General features: G+C 40.1%; 1 protein-coding gene across 8 annotated transcripts in view; it reads left to right on the top strand.

Annotated features, from left to right (window-relative positions):
* The window catches only part of ATP8B4 (ATPase phospholipid transporting 8B4 (putative)), a 348,133-nt gene that overhangs the window by 140,647 nt on the left and 187,872 nt on the right, over window positions 1–19,614 (top strand). For 7 of the 8 annotated variants that reach the window (XM_061428804.1, XM_061428800.1, XM_061428806.1 and 4 more), the window contains 3 exons: window positions 1,439–1,552; window positions 4,420–4,518; window positions 9,318–9,379. In XM_061428804.1, coding sequence (XP_061284788.1) covers window positions 1,439–1,552; window positions 4,420–4,518; window positions 9,318–9,379 — 275 coding nt within the window. Of the gene's footprint in view, window positions 1–1,438; window positions 1,553–4,419; window positions 4,519–9,317; window positions 9,380–19,614 lie in introns of those variants that run through there. The other variant, XM_061428807.1, reaches the window with a different exon arrangement.

The raw sequence follows: 19,614 nt of genomic DNA on the forward strand, positions 1-19,614 counted from the left end.
AGTAAGATCTGTCACATCAAATTTCTTCTGCTATGTTTGTGAATAAGATAGAGTGAAGTCTCATGAGAATGTAGTTAGATTTATAGATTGTTAAATAAAATATATTTAATATGTTTTATGTAAACACCTGAAAAAGATATCAACTATAATCTGTGGAGAAATCTCTGGTAACTTGCTATAGTTTTATTTCTTTTATTAAATTTTTTTTTGTTTTAGCTCTGTACTTTTTAATGAATTAGTTTTATATAGTTTTGAAAGACTATATAAAAGGCATGTGTTTGAAATTCTTTGATGACATAAAGTTGGGAGGAATATTTAGTGCTTTTGTGATAGCACACTCAAGATTATTTTTTTTTAATTTGGCTCTTATAAAAGGAATATGTGAAAAATCATCAGGACTTAAAAAAATAAACTGTGAATGTTTAGGAATGGGAGACCTGATTTAATAGTGATTTATGAAGAAATGACCTTGAGATTTTAATTCATCAAAACAATGTGAATAAACAGTGAGATTAATTGACAAAATGCTAATGAAATTTTAAGGCAAATTAGTACAATAATCCAGAACACAGAACATCAAAGGCTCTTTTGTATGTGGACCAGTTGAGCTAGATCTGCAATGAATATTTGCATTTGGACACCATGTTTTAAGAGAGATGCAGAGAGGTTGGGATGGATGCAGAAGAGGCTGATCAGGAAGAGATGTCCATGAAAAAATCATGGAGAATGGCTAAGGGTTTCGTGAACACCTAGATCATAATGGAGAGGATCTAGGGGAGTCCTGTGAGTTACCCTCAAGTATTTGAAGATTGTCAATATGGAAAGGGCTTAGACTTTATTTAGGTGACCCCAGGGATGGATGGCACATGGCAAAATTTACAGGGAGGCAGATTTGAGTCTCTCATAATAAAGACCTTTCTATCATTTCCCATCCTGAAATGGAAACAGGATTACACCTGCCTTGTAAGGTGGTCAGTTTTCCACCAGAAGACTCTCAAAGATAGACCTAGGGGCCTTTGTCAGAGTTATCTAAAGGGTCATGGCTTTGGGAAGGTGAACCAAGTGATTCCTGAAGTTCCTTTTAATTCACAAATCCCAGCCACGAGCTCAGTGTCTGTAAACAGTAGGTTCTCAAGAAATGGCTGCCAAGTGAGTAAATACATAAGGATAAAAAATGTGAGGGCAGACTTTTGCACTTGAGAAATTTTTAAGTCACGGATGATTTTATAACATTGAATGGTAATTTCACCTAGTATCAGAAGCATGTCCTCTTGAAAAAACTGAAACCCTTGGCCCACACAGAGTTTAAAATTTCCTAGATAATTGGCTTATCTTTCTTGCTCTGGCATAACTCATGCTCTGTCTCATAAGTTTAGAGCTGTTTCTGATAATGAGTCATGCCTCACCCCAAACTAATGTGATGCTGTTTCTTTTTCAGGATAATCGTATCCACACATCCAAGTACAACATTCTCACCTTCTTGCCAATTAATTTATTTGAACAGTTCCAAAGAGTGGCAAATGCATATTTCCTTTTCCTTCTGATTTTGCAGGTAATGTTTAGGCTGTATTTCTTCATCATCTGTTTGTTAAGAGTATTCATGTAATTTGATAAAATTAATTATTTAGCTTATCTAAATGTTCATGCATAGAAAAGCAGCCTTATCAGATTTTTGATGTTTTTATTGCTGTTTCTCTTCACAAGTGTGGGAGGGATAGGAATGGGTAAAAAAACTAGTACATTCATCATTTTAAACACTGAGGTCATTTTAAAATGCTGCCTTGCGCTTTATCTGAACCACACCAGAGCCTAATAATTACTGTTCACAGCCTGCTTCCTTTCTTCATCTCCCTATCACATTCACAGCATGGTTATTGACAGAGTCGAAGCAAAGAATTTATCTGACTAGTGGTTTGTGGAACTTAATTTGGCAAATTTTATTTGCATCTAAGAACAGTGACATATTTTTACACATATATAAGTAAATGCTATATGTTATTTCACTGTGACTTTTTTGTAGTTTTGAGTGGTTCATTGGTAGTTGGTAACCTTCCTTTTTCTTCCCACTTGAAATTTGAACCTAAGTGAAATTTCAAATTTTACTGATATTTCAGGGAGGAAAGGCATAAATCAAAGATTTAGCATACATATAAGTGGCTCATATTAGCCAGTTATTTACCTTATATTTATTTTAAAGTAATCACATCAAACAGGTAGATTCTGAATCTGCTGGGCTATGCATTAATTATAGGAGGTAAGAGGATGAACTGGATATGTACAGTCTTGATTATAGCTTGAGCACTATTTTTTCTTTAACCAAACAACTATTTATTCAGTAGAATAACTGTCTTAAGAATCTTGGTTGTAAGCTGCAGACATCTAAGTTCACTTAATGTACTTTATGACAACTATTTCAACAGGATGTCACTTTTCTTTTTTTAAATTTCCTTCATGTTTACTCTCAGGCAGACCCTCTCTACTTGGTAATCCTTGAAAACTTTAGAGTTTTATTTTCCTGGCTTCAATGCTGATGTAAAAAAGAGGCAGAGGGGGAGAAGGAGAGGGAGAGGCAGTGGGGAGAGGAAAGAGGGAGAAAAAGGGAATGAAAATGAATCACTTTTTCTGTTCTCTAAAAAGTCCTGGGATTAGCTTTAATTGGACCATGCTGTTACCTTCCTTTTCCAAACCTGTCACTCTGGCACAGGAATTTAATGCAGTGATTGCCTTGACCTAGATCACATGCCAAAGTCCAAAAGCCAGTTGGACGGAATCAGTCCATCAAAATTATGTGTACTCACAGTAAAGGGGTATTAAGAAGTAAGGGAAGAGTTGAAAACAACTGGTTGCTCCTTCCGATGGAGGCCCAGCCCAGGGTTGGTGTGAGGCTGGTAGACCTGGTACATCAGACCAGGTCTCCCTGGAGTCAGATTGCTCTGGAATGCAGCCCAAAGTGGGCGGTAAACTCCATCTAAGGCTAAATACCTGCACAAGACCAATAGTCGCCAAGTACTGTGAGGGAAAGTTGAAAAGAACTTCGGAGAGAGAGTTTAAGAGGGCGAGAGACCATTGAGAGGTAAGCAGGTAGGGTCTGAGGAGTCCTCCTGGAGTAGGGAGAGAAAAAAAAAAAGAACTGGATGCTGAACAAGAGAAAAAATATAGCACTGAAAGTACACCTTACAATTTTGGAAGAGACTTTTTTTCTCTTCCCCCCATGAATTTGCTTTTGGTGTCTTCATAGAACCCTTTACACCACTTCCCTAATTTCTCTAATGGGTTTTCTTATTTATGACCAAAGGTTCCTGTTCACAGAATTTTATATCTAGAAGGGGTCTTTAAGATGGTTCAGTATAATCTCCTGTCTTTTATTGATGCAGAAATGAGATCTGGAGAGGTTAAGTGAGGTGTGGAGCTTTTACCATGTGTTAATGATACAACTCTGACTAGAATCCAGCTTTTCTGCCACTCAGGCTGATGTTTTTGTTGGTCCTTCATAGGCTTTTGAGGGTTTTTTTTAAATCTTATGTGGAAGCTATTACATAAAATTTATAGTGCTGTTTGGTTGAGGCCTGATCAATATACACTGACCATCTCCACCCATCCTTCCCTGCCTGATGGCCCTGAAGTAACTCCAAAATGAACCCCACTTGATGACTACCTTTGTGAGAGAGTCATGTCGACTGTCACTCTGTCTCTCTTAGGTGGGTGGCTTTACAGGTAGAGGCCCAGGCTTTGGAGTCAAACAGACCTAGATTCAATTTTTAGCAGTGTATGTTCTGGGCTGCTAAATCAGTTTGACTTCTCTGGTACTTTTTTTTTTTTTTAATAAAATAGGGAAATGGTGCCCAGGGCTGAGGCATTTCCGGACTCGTGGCTGTCATTCACAGTGTATTCTGCGCTGTGCACTATTTACATGCAATATAAACACTCTAGATGTGTGCAAAACACCTCTGGTACAGAATCTGACTTGATAAACTTCTCTGAGGATCGAGTGATATCATATATAAAAAGTATTTGGGATTGTGTCTGGTGCAAGGTAGGTGCTCGAAGATTCTCCCTTTGAGAATTGGTAAGGAGCTGGTAAAATTGTGAAAAGTTGAATTGAGAAGCGGAGAAAAGATAGGTGACATTTATCATCCTGGGGAAAGATCATCATTTGCGAAAGACTTCAAGAAGCTTTCTTCTCAACTTGCTATAAAAATTTAACTTTTTGCCAGGTAGTCTGACAATTGTTCAATGATGCTTTTTTTCTGTGTCTTATATCTGAGTGCAAACACTTAAATTATCGAATGTTCTATATTTGTACCAATAACTGAATATCATTTCATTAATTTCTGTTGTCTCATAAAGTTGAATGACAAAACCTGAAAGCTATATTTATGAAACTTAAAAGCACTAAACGACTTGACATGTTTGTTTCAGCTGATTCCGGAAATTTCCTCCTTGACTTGGTTTACCACCATTGTGCCCTTGGTCCTAGTGGTAACTATGACAGCTGTCAAAGATGCCACAGATGACTATGTAAGTATTTGCTTTTGAGCATTCCTGTGGTCTCAGTTTCAGTTGTGACCTCTCAGAAGTAGAAAATAGACATCCATTTGAAATTTTTGAATGAAGTTATTTTGGCAAATATTTGCCATAAGAGGCTTTATGGTTATTTGATGATTAATATAGAGGTCATAGAGCCAGGACTGTTTATAGTAATAGCACGGGGCTTCAGTAAGTAGACTCACTCCCTCATTTTATACATGAAGACACTCTCACCTATAAAGAACTAAAGATTTCTTAATGAACATACAAATAATTAGTGGTAAGATCAGAATTGATAGACAAACCTGTTTCCATTCAGTAAAGTATTATTTATCCTGTATCTCAAGTCTTTGTTTAAGTTTTAGGAACTGGTAGATATTAGGCATTCTCACATCCTCTGCTCCGGAGAAGGTAATGGCAACCCACTGCAGTACTCTTGCCTGGAAAATCCCATGGACGGAGGAGCCTGGTGGGCTGCAGTCAATGGGGTCTCTAAGAGTCGGACGCAACTGAGGGACTTCCCTTACACTTTTCACTTTCATGCACTGGAGACAGAAATGGCAACCCACTCCTGTGTTCTTGCCTGGAGAATCCCAGGGACGGGGGAGCCTGGTGGGTTGCCGTCTATGGGGTCGCACAGAGTTGGCTACTACTGAAGCAACTTAGCAGCAGCAGAGCAGCAGCAGCAGCATCCTCTGCTCATCGTACCAGTTCAGTTCAGTTGCTCAGTCGTGTCCTACTCTATGCGACCCCGTGAACTGCTGCACATCAGGCCTCCCTGTGTAACACCAACTCCCAGAGTTTACCCAAACTCATGCCCTTTGAGTTGGTGATGCCATCTAACCCTCTCATCCTCTGTCGTCCCCTTCTCCTTCCGCCTTCAATCTTTCCCAACATTAGGGTCTTTACAAAAGAGTCTGCTCTTTGCATCAGGTGGCCAAAATATTGGAGTTTCTGCTTCAACATCAGTCCTTCCCATGAACACCCAGGACTGATCTCCTTTAGAATGGACTGGTTGGATCTCCTTGCAGTCCAAGGGACTCTCAAGAGTCTTCTCCAACACCACAGTTCAAAAGCAACAGTTCTTTGGTGCTCAGCTTTCTTCACAGTCCAACTCTCACATCCATACATGACTACTGGAAAAACCATAGCCTTGACTAGACAGACCTTTGTTGACAAAGTAATGTTTCTGCTTTTTAATATGCTGTCTACGTTGGTCGTAACTTTCCTTCCAAGGAGTAAGCGTCTTTTAATTTCATGGCTGCAGTGACCATCTGCAGTGATTTTGGAGCCCCCCAAAATAAAGTCAGCAACTGTTTCCACTGTTTCCCCATCTATTTGCCATGAAGTGAGAGGACCGGATGACATGATCTTAGTTTTCTGAATGTTGAGCTTTAAGCCAACTTTTTCACTTTCCTCTTTCACTTTCATCAAGAGGCTCTTTAGTTCCTCCATGCTTTCTGCCGTAAGGGTGGTGTCATCTGCATATCTGAGGTTATTGATATTTCTCCTGGCAATCTTGATTCCAGCTTGTGCTTCTTCCAGCCCAGGGTTTCTCATGATGTACTCTGCATATAAGTTAAATAAGCAGGGTGACAATATACAGCCTTGACATACTCCTTTTCCTATTTGGAACCAGTCTGTTGTTCCATGTCCAGTTCTAACTGTTGCTTCCTGACCTGCATACAGATTTCTCAAGAGGCAGGTCAGGTGGTCTGGTATTCTCATCTCTTTCAGAATTTTCCATAGTTTATTGTGATCCACACAGTCAAAGGCTTTAGCATAGTCAATAAAGCAGAAATAGATGTTTTTCTGGAACTCTCTTGCTTTTTCGATGATCCAATGGATGTTGGCAATTTGATCTCTGGTTCCTCTGCCTTTTCTAAAACCAGCTTGAACATCTGGAAGTTCACGGTTCACGTATTGCTAAAGCCTGGCTTGGAGAATTTTGAGCATTACTTTACTAGCGTGTGAGATGAGTGCAATTGTGTGGTAGTTTGAGCATTCTTTGGCACTGCCTTTCTTTGGGATTGGAATGAAAACTGACCTTTTCCAGTCCTGTGGCCACTGCTGAGTTTTCCAAATTTGCTGACATATGGAATGCAGCACTTTCACAGTATCATCTCTTAGGATTTGATATAACTTAATTGGAATTCTATCACCTCCACTAGCTTTGTTCATAGTGATACTTCTAAGGCCCACTTGACTTCACATTTCAGGATGTCTGGCTCTAGGTGAGTGATCACACCATCATGATTATCTGGGTCATGAAGATCTTTTTTGTATAGTTCTTCTGTATATTCTTGCCACCTCTTTTTAATATCATCTGCTTCTGTTAGGTCCATACCATTTCTGTCTTTTATTGAGCCCATCTTTGCATGAAATTAAAAAATCAAGTAATTAAAAAAGTCAAGCAACTAATGTAAATATTAAGGTATAAGATGATGGAGAGTTTTGAAATCTCCATAATCCAAAGGAAGTCAGTCAAATTCAGATTTAAAACAGTTTTGGGAAAACCAAGCATTCTAAATTCAGACAAATTCTATTCTCACCCTAGGTGACTGCATATGCTCTAGCCTCAAGAGCTCTCTATATGCCATTGAGTGATAGGTTTATATATCTTCTGAACCTGTGATAATTGTTTCTAGTCTTCCCAGGCTCCATCTGTGTCAATGGCAAGATCCTTCGGAAAACCCTGAGCATCCTGAGGCTTGGAGAGTAGGTTGCTCAGCTTTTAGGCAGTGAACTCCATGGTGATTTTCTGTGATGCCAACCAGCTAGTCAGTTTGTGTGCTCAGCTGCTTCAGTCATGTCTGACTCTTTGTGACCCCATGGACTGTAGCCCACCAGGCTCCTCTGTCCATGGGATTCTCCAGGCAAGAATACTGGAGTGGGTTGCCATGCCCCTCTAGGGAATCTACCTGACCCAGGGATCAAACCTGCATCTTTTATGTCTCCTAGTTAGCAGGTGGGTTCTTTACCACTAGCGCCACCTGGGAAGCTTGTTCAGGTTAGATATAGAGGTGTCTAAATATTAAGTGTCTGATGTCTGAATATCTTTTTATTTTTATGATAATATGTCTAGTTTAACAACAGAATATCTTTATCAGTTAGGGTCTTGGCAGGAAACAGATGTCACCGTGGAATGGGGGAAGATTGGAGAAAGATGAATAATGAAGGCGCTATTAAAAGGGTTGTGAGTGAGGAAAAGCGCGTAGGGTAGCAACAAAGGTGGCAGTACTACTTCTCGACCTGAAGGGGCAAAGGGAGGAGGCAGTTACCAGACCTGGAGCTGAGGTGGAGGGCTCTCTATAGAGGAAGCACCCACTGCTGACCCAGTTCAGAAGAAACCAGTAATACATAACCCCATTTTACTCTCCTCTGATCTGGTGATTTTCTGTCAATACCACCCAAGCCCAATCACCAGCCAAAAGGCAGGGATTAAATAGATCAGCATCCCCTGGTACAGGGCAGAGTGTAGAAGGATGAGGTGTAGGTATGGAGGGGAAAACAGAACATCCACCCCTTTCAAATTACGTATTCGGACAGAATAATGTTTCCATTCTTATTGCTGGAGACAAGTTCACATGCCAATGATGGGTTGACTTAATTTACTCTTCTACCAGTGTTATAAAACTCTTTTCCTGTTAACAAATGCCAAGTATCTTTTTTCCTTAGTAATATTCATTTACTTATACATGGCAATCAGTGTAATTGTATGTACTGAGCATAGCATAACAGAAAGAATGGGATGGATTTGGTAAGGATGTTGAAAAGGGGAAAGGGCTGATTGAAGCAATTTATATACTGTGTTATTAATACAATGTTCGATGTTTTTTTTTTTTTTAAGGAAAAAGTGATAATCCTGATGATTAAAATCTATGAAATCAAAATTTCTTATGTCCTGATACTATCGCCTCTTCCTCTGTGCATTTAGCCTAATCAATTGAAATAACATTTTATCTCTAATTTAGCCTGTTCCTATCTGAATGGCTACTCATTTACTAGTTTAGTAGAAGGCTCATAATGTGTGGATTCTTCAAAGCAAACATAGCATAAGAAATAGGATCACTTGGGCATAAAAACATGAATCCACACCAAATGTGGTTCAGTATTATATTTTGATTTTGTTTTGAATGTTCAGTATTTCATAAGATCACTGTTAACAATAAGAATTTCTGGAGAATAAGAATACATGTTGTTACAAGTAATTGCTTGACTTCAAAGAAATCCATAAAACAGAATAGATGCTGTTCAGTAAAGTATTGAGCACATATGTGAGAAAAATGGAAGCCCCCATTCCTTGTTGAAGACATCAAAATTCATGTATGGTTTTCTCTGGAACTATGTGACAGAGTAAAGGGCACATTGTCTTCTTAGAAGACAGCTAAAAACGTGTGGGAATTGGAAGAGCATGTGGCCAGACTTATTCCATTGGTGACACCCAGAATGAGATTTAGTGAGAAGGGTCTTAATTTAGAACACATGGAGCTGGGGCTAAGGTAAGCATGTCATGCTCATTTTAGACTTGATGTTGTTTTCCAAACAGGTGAACTCAAAGTATTTTCAGTGTCACTATTTGTGCTGACAAAGTATGATTTAATATGTTTTTAAACATTTTTATTGGAGTATATTTGCTTTACAATGTTGTGTTAGTTTTTGCTCTACAGCATTGTGAATTAGCTGTACATATGTATACATACATCCCCTCTTTTTGGGATTTCTTCCCCATTTAGCTCACCACAGAGCACTGATTTAATATATCTTTTCACAAATGCTTTGATTTTCAGTTTCGCCACAAGAGTGATAATCAGGTGAATAATCGGCAATCTGAAGTGCTCATCGACAGCAAGTAAGAAATACATTCTTTCAGTTACTTTTAAGATTTCTGGTCATCAAACAGGTCTTGACCATTGGTGACTTTCTCTTTTAGTTGAATATATGTTTCTTCCCCCTTTTAACTTGTTAAAAACTGCAGTGTAAGTCCTTTGTATCTTCATAGCTCTCTTTTATGTTCAGCAAATGCTTGTGCTACTCGCTCAACTTCTACTTCAAATAAATTCCTTTGGAGTTTCCTTTGTCGAATACAGACATGCTATAGTTACTTTTTCATTTCTAGATCTAACACTATTTGGAACTGGCACACATATGATGTCTTTTATGTAGTAGATGTTTAGTAAGTATTTGAATGATTTAATTTGGTAATTTCTGGGAATGTTGCTAGAGAGACTTCAACACATATAAATATAGTGATAATAACTTTGTACCAACTTGATAGTTGAGTTTAGGATGGATTGTCCACCATAACACAGATGTTTAATTGCTGTAAAATTCATCCATCAATGAAAAAATATATATGGGAATGGTTCTTGACCCTGAAATGGTTTAAAATGTGTATTTACACACAAACAATAGCAAAAACGCCTTCAGAAAACTTTGCAAAAGGTAAATTTTATACCTTCATTTCATTGTTTCTTAGTCTCTTTCTTTGTCCCTTTTTTTCTAATAATAACATATGGCAAAGTAAATTTGTAACGTTGTACTTCAGTCTGGCAATCAGTCATGTCTGTTGATGATTTTGAAGCATTTGGGTACTGTGAAGAAAGTAGTTTTTAAAGGGAATATCATAAAATGAATTAATCACATGAGATGGAAAAATTCTAAGAAATGGACATCGAGAAGGGCTAGGTAGCTTAGACAATAACTGGTAGGATTAAAGTAATTAATCTCTTTCTATAAGTAAAATATTGACTGATTATTTACAGTGCAATGAATAATATAGTTTTCCTTTATTAGATTATTTTAGAAAATGGTGTTAAATGCACAGTGAAGAAAAATGATCTTAATCTAAAACCACAGTTATAGAAACAGAGTCATAAAGATGCTTGGAACCGTGTGGTTCATTTCCAGTGTCAGCAGGTTTTGAATTGTAGCCACTATAGCATGGAGTTTAAAAGCCTGGGTTTCATGCTCAGAGAGACTTGAGTTTAGTTCTGACCCTGAGTACTTTTGTGGTGTTGAGCAAGTTCTTATGAGGTGGTGACTATCTGTAAGCTGATGTAGTCCAACTTTGAGTTGGACTGTTGCCTATCTTGAATTTCTCAAGCCTTGCAGTTCTGACTGGGAATTAGATCTGACAATATGATCTGACTAATTCCCCAGAGAATATTTGATAATCAGACTCATTACTTTGAATTATCATCTCATATGGAATACATTAAAAATATGTGCAATTACATGATGAATTTGAACTAAAGGCTTCAGTTCAGTTCAGTTGCTCAGTTGTGTCCAACTCTTTGCGACCCCATGAATCGTAGCACGCCAGGCCTCCCTGTCCATCACCAACTCCTGGAGTTCATCCAGACTCACGTCCAACGAGTCAGTGATGCCATCCAGCCATGTCATCCTCTGTTGTCCCCTTCTCCTCCTGCCCCAAATCCCTCCCAGCATCAGAGTCTTTTCCAATGAGTCAACCCTTCGCATGAGGTGGCCAAAGTACTGGAGTTTCAGCTTTAGCATCATTCCCTCCAAAGAAATCCCAGGGCTGATCTCCTTCAGAATGGACTGGTTGGATCTCCTTGCAGTCCAAGGGACTCTCAAGAGTCTTCTCCAACACCACAGTTCAAAAGCATTAATTCTTCGGCGCTCAGCTTTCTTCACAGTCCAACTCTCACATCCATACATGACCACTAGAAAAACCATAGCCTTGACTAGACGGACCTTTGTTGGCAAAGTAATGTCTCTGCTTTTGAATATGCTATCTAGGTTGGTCATAACTTTCCTTCCAAGGAGTAAGCGTCTTTTAATTTCATGGCTGCAGTCACCATCTGCAGTGATTTTGGAGCCCCCCAAAATAAAGTCTGACACTGTTTCCACTGTTTCCCCACCTATTTCCCATGAAGTGGTGGGACCAGATGCCATGATCTTCGTTTTCTGAATGTTGAGCTTTAAGCCAGCTTTTCACTCTCCACTTTCACTTTCATCAAGAGGCTTTTGAGTTCCTCTTCTCTTTCTGCCATAAGGGTGGTGTCATCTGCATATCTGAGGTTATTGATATTTCTCCCAGCAATCTTGATTCCAGCTTTTGCTTATTCCAGCCCAGCATTTCTCATGATGTACTCTGCATATAAGTTAAATAAGCAGGGTGACAGTATACAGCCTTGACATACTCCTTTTCCTATTTGGAACCAGTCTGTTGTTCCATGTCCAGTTCTAACTGTTGCTTCCTGACCTGCATACAGGTTTCTCAAGAGGCAGGTCAGGTGGTCTGGTATTCCCATCTCTTTCAGAATTTTCCACAGTTTATTGTGATCCACACAGTCAAAGGCTTTGGGATAGTTAATAAAGCAGAAATAGATGTTTTTTTTGAACTCTCTTGCTTTTTCAGTGATCCAGTGGATGTTGGCAATTTGATCTCTGGTTCTTCTGCCTTTTCTAAAACCAGCTTGAACATCTGGAAGTTCACGGTTCACATATTGCTAAAGCCTGGCTTGGAGAATTTTGAGCATTACTTTACTAGCGTGTGAGATGAGTGCAATTGTGTGGTAGTTTGAGCATTCTTTGGCATTGCCTTTCTTTGGGATTGGAATGAGAACTGACTTTTTCCAGTCCTGTGGCCACTGCTGAGTTTTCCAAATTTGCTGGCATATTGAGTGCAGCACTTTCACAGCATCATCTTTCAGGATTTGAAATAGTTCAACTGGAATTCCATCACCACCACTAGTTTTGTTTGTAGTGATGCTTTCTAAGGCCCACTTGACTTCACATTCCAGGATATCTGGCTCTAGGTCAGTGATCACACCATCGTGATTATCTGGGTCATGAAGATCTTTTTTGTACAGTTCTTCTGTGTATTCTTGCCACCTCTTCTTAATATCTTCTGCTTCTGTTAGGTCCATACCATTTCTGTCCTTTATTGAGCCCATTTTGCATGAAATGTTCCCTTGGTATCTCTAATTTTCTTGAAGAGATCTCTAGTCTTTCCCATTCTGTTGTTTTCCTCTATTTCTTTGCATTGATCGCTGAAGAAGGCTTTCTTATCTCTTTTTGCTATTCTTTGGAACTCTGCATTCAGATGCTTATATCTTTCCTTTTCTCCTTTCCTTTTTGCTTCTCTTCTTTTCACAGCTATTTGTAAGGCCTCCCCAGACAGCCATTTTGCTTTTTCGCATTTCTTTTCCATGGCGATGGTCTTGATCCCTGTCTCCTGTACAGTGTCACGAACCTCCGTCCATAGTTCATCAGGTACTCTATCTATCAGATCTAGGCCCTTAAATCTATTTCTCACTTCCAGTGTATAATCACAAGGGATTTGATTTAGGTCATACCTGAATGGTCTAGTGGTTTTCCCTACTTTCTTCAATTTAAGTCTGAATTTGGCAATAAGGGGTTCATGATCTGAGCCACAGTCAGCTCCTGGTCTTGTTTTTGCTGACTGTATAGAGCTTCTCCGTCTTTGGCTGCCAGAGAAGGCAATGGTACCCCACTCCAGTACTCTTGCTTGGAAAATCCCATGGATGGAGGAGCCTGTTAGGCTGCAATCCATGAGGTCGCTAAGAGTCAGACACGACTGAGCGACTTCACTTTCACTTTTCACTTTCATGTATTGGAGAAGGAAATGGCAACCCACTCCAGTGTTCTTGCCTGGACAATCCCAGGGACGGGGAGCCTGGTGGGCTGCCGTCTATGGGGTCGCACAGAGTCGGACACGACTGAAGTGACTTAGCATAGCATAGCATCTTTGGCTGCAAAGAATATAATCAATCTGATTTCAGTGTTGACCATCTGGTGATGTCCATGTGTAGAGTCTTCTCTTGTGTTGTTGGAAGAGGGTGTTTGCTATGACCAGTGCATTTTCTTGGCAAAACTCTATTAGCCTTTGCCCTGCTTCATTCTGTACTCCAAGGCCAAATTTGCCTGTTAATCCAGCTGTTTCTTGACTTCCTACTTTTGCATTTCAGTCCCCTATAATGAAAAGGACATCTTTTTTGGGTGTTAGTTCTAAAAGGTCTTGTAGGTCTTCATAGAACCATTCAACTGCAGCTTCTTCAGCGTTATTGGTTGGGGCATAGACTTGGGTTACTTGATATTGAATGGTTTGCCTTGGAAACGAATAGAGATCATTCTGTTGTTTTTGAGATTTCATCCAAGTACTGCATTTCGGACTCTTTTGTTGACCATGATGGCTACTGCATTTTTTCTGAGGGATTCCTGCTTGTAGTAGTAGATATAATAGTCATCTGAGTTAAATTCACCCATTCCAGTCCATTGTAGTTTGCTCATTCCTACAATGTCGATGTTCACTCTTGCCATCTCCTGTTTGACCACTTCCAATTTGCCTTGATTCATGGACCTGACATTCCAGGTCCCTATGCAATATTGCTCTTTACAGCATCGGGCCTTGCTTCTATCACCAGTCACATCCACAACTGGGTATAGTTTTTGCTTTGGCTCCGTTCCTTCATTCTTTCTGGAGTTATTTCTTCACTGATATCCAGTAGCATATTGGGCACCTACTGGCCTGGGGAGTTCCTCTTTCAGTATCCTATCATTTTGCCTTTTCATACTGTTCATGGGGTTCTCAAAGCAAGAATACTGAAGTGGTTTGCCATTCCCTTCTCCAGTGGACCACATTTTGTCAGACCTCTCCACCATGCCCGCCCATCTTGGGTGGCCCCACAGGGCATGGCTTAGTTTCATTGAGTTAGACAAGGCTGTGGTCCTAGTGTGATTAGATTGACTAGTGTCGCCCGGGAGGAGCTGCCCCACACCTGAGGTCATGGGGCGGTGGCCGGGAGGAGCAACCCCACGTCCAAGGAGCGGTGGCTGTGTGGGCACCGGAGGGCTTATAGGAGCTTTTCCACGTTCAAGGTCGGGAGGGGCATCGGTGAGGAGATACCCCTCGTCCAAGGTAGGGAGCAGCGGCTGCGCTTTGCTGGAGTAGCGGTAAAGAGATACCCCACGCCCAAGGTAAGAGAAACCCAAGTAAGACGGTAGGTGTTGCAAGACAGCATCAGAGGGCAGACACACTGAAACCATACTCACAGGAAACTAGTCAATCTAGTCACACTAGGACCACAGCCTTGTCTAACTCAAAGGCTTCAGTATATCTTTTAATGAATCTCAAATTACCAGTTAAATTTTGTGACTGTATTTGGGCAGTGAAAGATATTGAGGCCTCTACCTGGAGGCCGTGGGAGTAATCCAGTAACTTAGATATTCAGAAACCTGATGGTTGTATGTGTCCCACACAATAATCTTTGTCATGGTTATTAGAAGTAGCACTGGTCTTGTGCTTTCATTTAGCTTTTTGTCAATTCCTTTTGAGGTAGCATCTCTTTGTAATTTGATATGTGTGACATTTTGAAAAGTACTGTTCCTGATTCTGTACAGTTGAAGGTAGAAGCACATATCCAGAATGGAGTGTTCTTTTCTTCAGAATATTTATTTATTTATTTTTGGCTGCGTCGAGTCTTACTTGTAGCATACTGGATCTTAGTTTTCCGACCTGTGATTGAATCTGGGTCCCCTCCATTGGAAGGTGGATTCTTAACTGCTGGACCATAGGGCAGTCCTGAGAATGGAGTATTCTTTAAGATATGGTTAAAAATCACACAGCATTTTTCATTTTTAAGATTATCTACTATTGTGAGCTCCTTTGGCCATCTCTGTTGATCATGTCTGTGTCACTTGAGCCTAGCACAGTGGCTGAGTGGCTGTTGAACTTTCAAACTGAGCAGTAACAAGTATTCTTGCTGAGAGGGCAATCTACCAGAGGAGCTTTATCAGTAGAATGTTGCAGAGTCCTTTTACTAGCCAATTCCAGTGGCTGGGGTTGCGGTCTTCACAGAATGTACTCTGGCTTTCAACACTGGCTTTTCACTTTTTGGAACTTGCAAAGTTGGACATATCAAATGGGCTTAGATTTGAGAAAGCCCAGGGAGCTTTCAGTCCTCCTTTGGAGCTGGTGATTGTAGAGGATGCTGTGAGGGATGTGTCAGACCACTACTGTGTTTCTGGGCTTACCCTAGGCTGCTGTCTGCATTGCTTCAAAGGGCTTGCACTTGCTACTTTCTTCAGAGCACTGCCCTTGGACTACTGGAACCAATGACCAATTGGTGCAAGAGTAAGAAAGAGCAGTGCCCCTAGCTCGAGCTGGATAAGCTGTGAGGTTTAATTTGCACTGCAAGTGCGTGTTGAAATCAGGCTGAAGGTGGGACTTTGCCTGCAGTCATACCCTTGCGTGGCTTCTTCCCCTTCCACGTGCTTCTCATCTTCATTTCCATTTTCTCTCAGAAGTGCTTTCCTAATGAATCCTTGGTGTATGAATCCTCATCTCAGGATCTGCTTTCAAGGAAGTTGACTTGAGAGTAGTTAATGCATGCTTAATCCCGTGGCAGTGTTAATGGAAAATATTAGGAAAGTGCTTTGGGGTCTATTTTAGGCACCTGAGGGTCATGACACAGGGTTAAAGTAAAAAGCCTATAGAGAATCACAGGTGTCTGGATGTTGCTGGAGATGAGTGTCTTACTGGGCTGGGTACTGCCAGGTACCTGTGGCTTCTCTTTGTGCTTCTGGCAGAAGGCTTGAACTTGAGGTTCATGCTTGGGCAGGGGAGGCATCATCGGCTTGTCCTGGAGGGAGGGGAGGCAAGGTTAGTCTTGGGCCGGAGATCCCTGAGAGGAAGGGGATGAGATGAAAGCATAGTCAGAAAACATGGTCTATGTAAGTGATTGCTATGTGATTTTGGGCAATTAATTTTCCTTCTGGCCTTCAGGTATCCCTTCTGCTGCTCTCAGAAGTGAGGAAGATGGGCATTTACATTCAGATTCAACACATACTTAATCAACAACTACCATGTGTGGGCTCCATGCTTCCACATTTAATTCTGATAAAACCCCAAGGTGTGGTGATAGTGCTTCTTTTTAGAGATGCTGAGATTAAGGCCTAGAAAGGGAGTGGCTTGTCCAGGGTTCCATGGCAAGTAAGAGCCTAAATTAGACTTCTAACCATTCACGACATGATGTGTAAATGTAGACTTTGTGGTCTGATCACATCTTCTCTATTTATTTTGCATCTGAAGGGCTTTGCATATAATTATAGAAATATAAACATAATTAATAGTATAAACTATATATAAAATAAATAGAGATGATGTAATCAGACCACAAAGCCTACATTTATGTATTATGTCATGAGTGATTAGAAGTCTAATTTACATATATGTATATACATATGGTTTCATGGGCTTCTCTGGTGGCTCAGATGGTAAAGAATCTGCCTGCAATGCAGGAGACCTAGGTTTGATCCCTAGGTTGGGAAGATCCCCTGGAGAAGGGAATGGCAATCCACTCCAGTACTTTTGCCTGGAGAATGCCACAGACAGAGGAGCCTGGCGGGCTACAGTCCATGAGGTCGCAAAGAGTTGGACATGACTGAGCGACTAACACACACAATATATATAGTTTATCTAAATATAATATGTATGTGAATAAGCATATATATCCTTACTTTTAGTGCCTGGAGCATTACTCATCTACATTCTTAGCATGGGGCAAGCTAATGAACATTATTAACCTAAGCCACACAATAATTAGGGAGACAAGATTCTTTGTTTATAACCTTCCTTTTCGATTTCATGTTTTAATTTTGTTACTTATGTTCCTTTCCATTTAGGACCAATCTTCTGCATCTTATGTGAAAGTGCTTAAGAAATAGGTATTGAATTAACCTTTGATAAGATCTTGTGGTGACTTTAGTGTTAAAACTAGGCAGGAGTGAATGATTCCATGTTGTAGAAATTGCTGTGTCTGATGTATGGGAGGAAAACGTTCTCTTCCAGGCTACGAATGCTGTCTGCTGACTCTACCTCTTGAAATACATATCAAGAGACACCCAGTGTTTCTCATGAGGGTTCCTCAGGGCATGCTAACCTGGGCCAGCTGCCACCATGGAAACACCCAGGCAGGTAAGGGGCTGTGTGAATGGTCTGAAGGTTTCCACAGAGGTCATTCCATCTAGCACTTCTCAGCCTGGGCTGTGTGTTGTATCTGTGCCCCACCCAGTCCCAGAGCAAGTAAATGAGTGGCTTACAAGTCTTGCAAGGGAGGCCTTGGTGTTTTGTTTCTCAAGTTTCCATGGTGATTCTACTATGCAGACACAATCAAGAACCTCTATGCTATGCTAAGTCACTTCAGTCGTGTCCGACTCTGTGCGACCCCATAGACGGCAGCCCACCAGGCTCCCCCGTCCCTGGGATTCTCCAGGCCAGAACACTGGAGTGGGCTGCCATTTCCTTCTCCAATGCATGAAAGTGAAAAGTGAAAGTGAAGTCGCTCAGGCCATTTCTTTACCCACACTTCTATCTCTATGCCTGTATCTCTCAAATTGTAAAAGACATCCAAGGGAAAGAATTCCATTGATTTTTAAAAATGATAGTATAATTTTTTTATATGAAAGTGAAAGTGTTATTTGGTCAGTTGTGTCTGACTTTTTGTGGCTGCGTGGACTATAGCCCACCAGGCTCCTTTGTCCATGGAATTCCCCAGGCAAGAATATTGGAGTGGGTTGCTATTCCCTTCTCCAGGGGATCTTCCTGACCCAGGGATCAAGCCTGGGTCTCCTGAATTGCAGGCTGATTCTTTACTATCTGAGCCTCACAAAAGAATAACTCTGTAATGCTGATTTACATTTTTTTGTAGTAAGGCTCACAGTTTTAGTCAAACATATGGCCAATCAATGATTACTCTGCTAGCTTTTCTTTGAGAAATTTAAATTTTCCTCACTTTCATCTTTTATTTCTTTCTTGTTACATGTGTTGTCTTCAGCGCTGAATTGTTTCTTGACTTTCATGTATCTATGCAGCTTCCAGTTTTTGTCCTGTCCCATCAACATTCCTAGTCATATGGGTTTGGAACAAGGAAAGGAGTGTGGAAGTCTTGCTACCCAGTTAGATAGCCGCTAGCCTCATGGGCTCTTGGGCATTTGAAATGAGGCTGGTTCAAATTCATAAGTGTTGTTAAGTACATTGTGTATGCCAGGTTTCAATGACTTAGTAGCAAAAAGCAAATGTAACACATATCATTAATAATTTGTTTTAAATTACTTTTTGAAGTTATATTTTGTATACACTGGGTTAAATATAACATTAAAATTAATTTACCTTCTGAAAACTTTTTTGAATGTGGCTACCAGAAAATTGAAGATTACCTTTGTGGCCCACATTTGTGGTTGGAATTCTATTTCTATTGGGTAGCACTGCTCTTGGTTACAAATGAGAAAACAGCAAAGAAGAAAATGAACTCTTTGCCATGGGGCTGGCTTCTGGGTTCTCAACTCAGGATTCTCTGTTTGCTTCAGCTGGCTGTTGGCATTGTGGTTTGTGTTATTATGAACAACTTGAGTCAGTGCTACTTTTTCTTAGTATCTGTTACTTACCTAGCATCTTCTGAACTTACACTTCTGCACTAGGAGAATCTGAGCTGGCCCTGCCCTCCTTCAGGTGGGATACTTCCCTGACTCCTCTAGATGTCAGTTAGCTCTTGCCCGTCAACTTTTTATGTAACACATTCCACTTTATACTTTCCTGAGCTTTGGCACAGTTGGCTTAAATCTCCCAAGTTCTTTCATGGGATTCTTCCTGTCAATCTTCTTCAATCATTTTTCATTTGAAACTGAGTATGTATAGGGAAAGACAAGGGCTTTCTGTACTGCAGAGTATTGTCTTCCCTCTTCAAGTCTGATATTCCTAGATATGCTGCATAATTATGAAAACAAATGTATTAATTCAGTAGGAATAAATTTTCTCCTTGTTTAATCAAATTTTCTAGTTTGATATCTCCCACTGGATATTAGAAGAGAACATTTCCTTTCTTTTTTTTTTTTAATTTGGTATTTTTTCCTGTTATAAAAATAGCATATGTTTATTAAGAGAAATTTGGGAGACAGAAAAAAGTAGAAGGGAGAAAATAACATTCATGCTTCCACTATCCAAAAGTAATTATTGTTACTATTTTCCTATATTTCCTTTCTGTTTTTTCCTTTTATCTCAAGATTTTTCATAATTGTATATATATGTGTATTTTTATT

This window comes from Bos javanicus, chromosome 10, assembly GCF_032452875.1.
Source record: "Bos javanicus breed banteng chromosome 10, ARS-OSU_banteng_1.0, whole genome shotgun sequence".
NCBI classification, from domain to species: domain Eukaryota; kingdom Metazoa; phylum Chordata; class Mammalia; order Artiodactyla; family Bovidae; genus Bos; species Bos javanicus.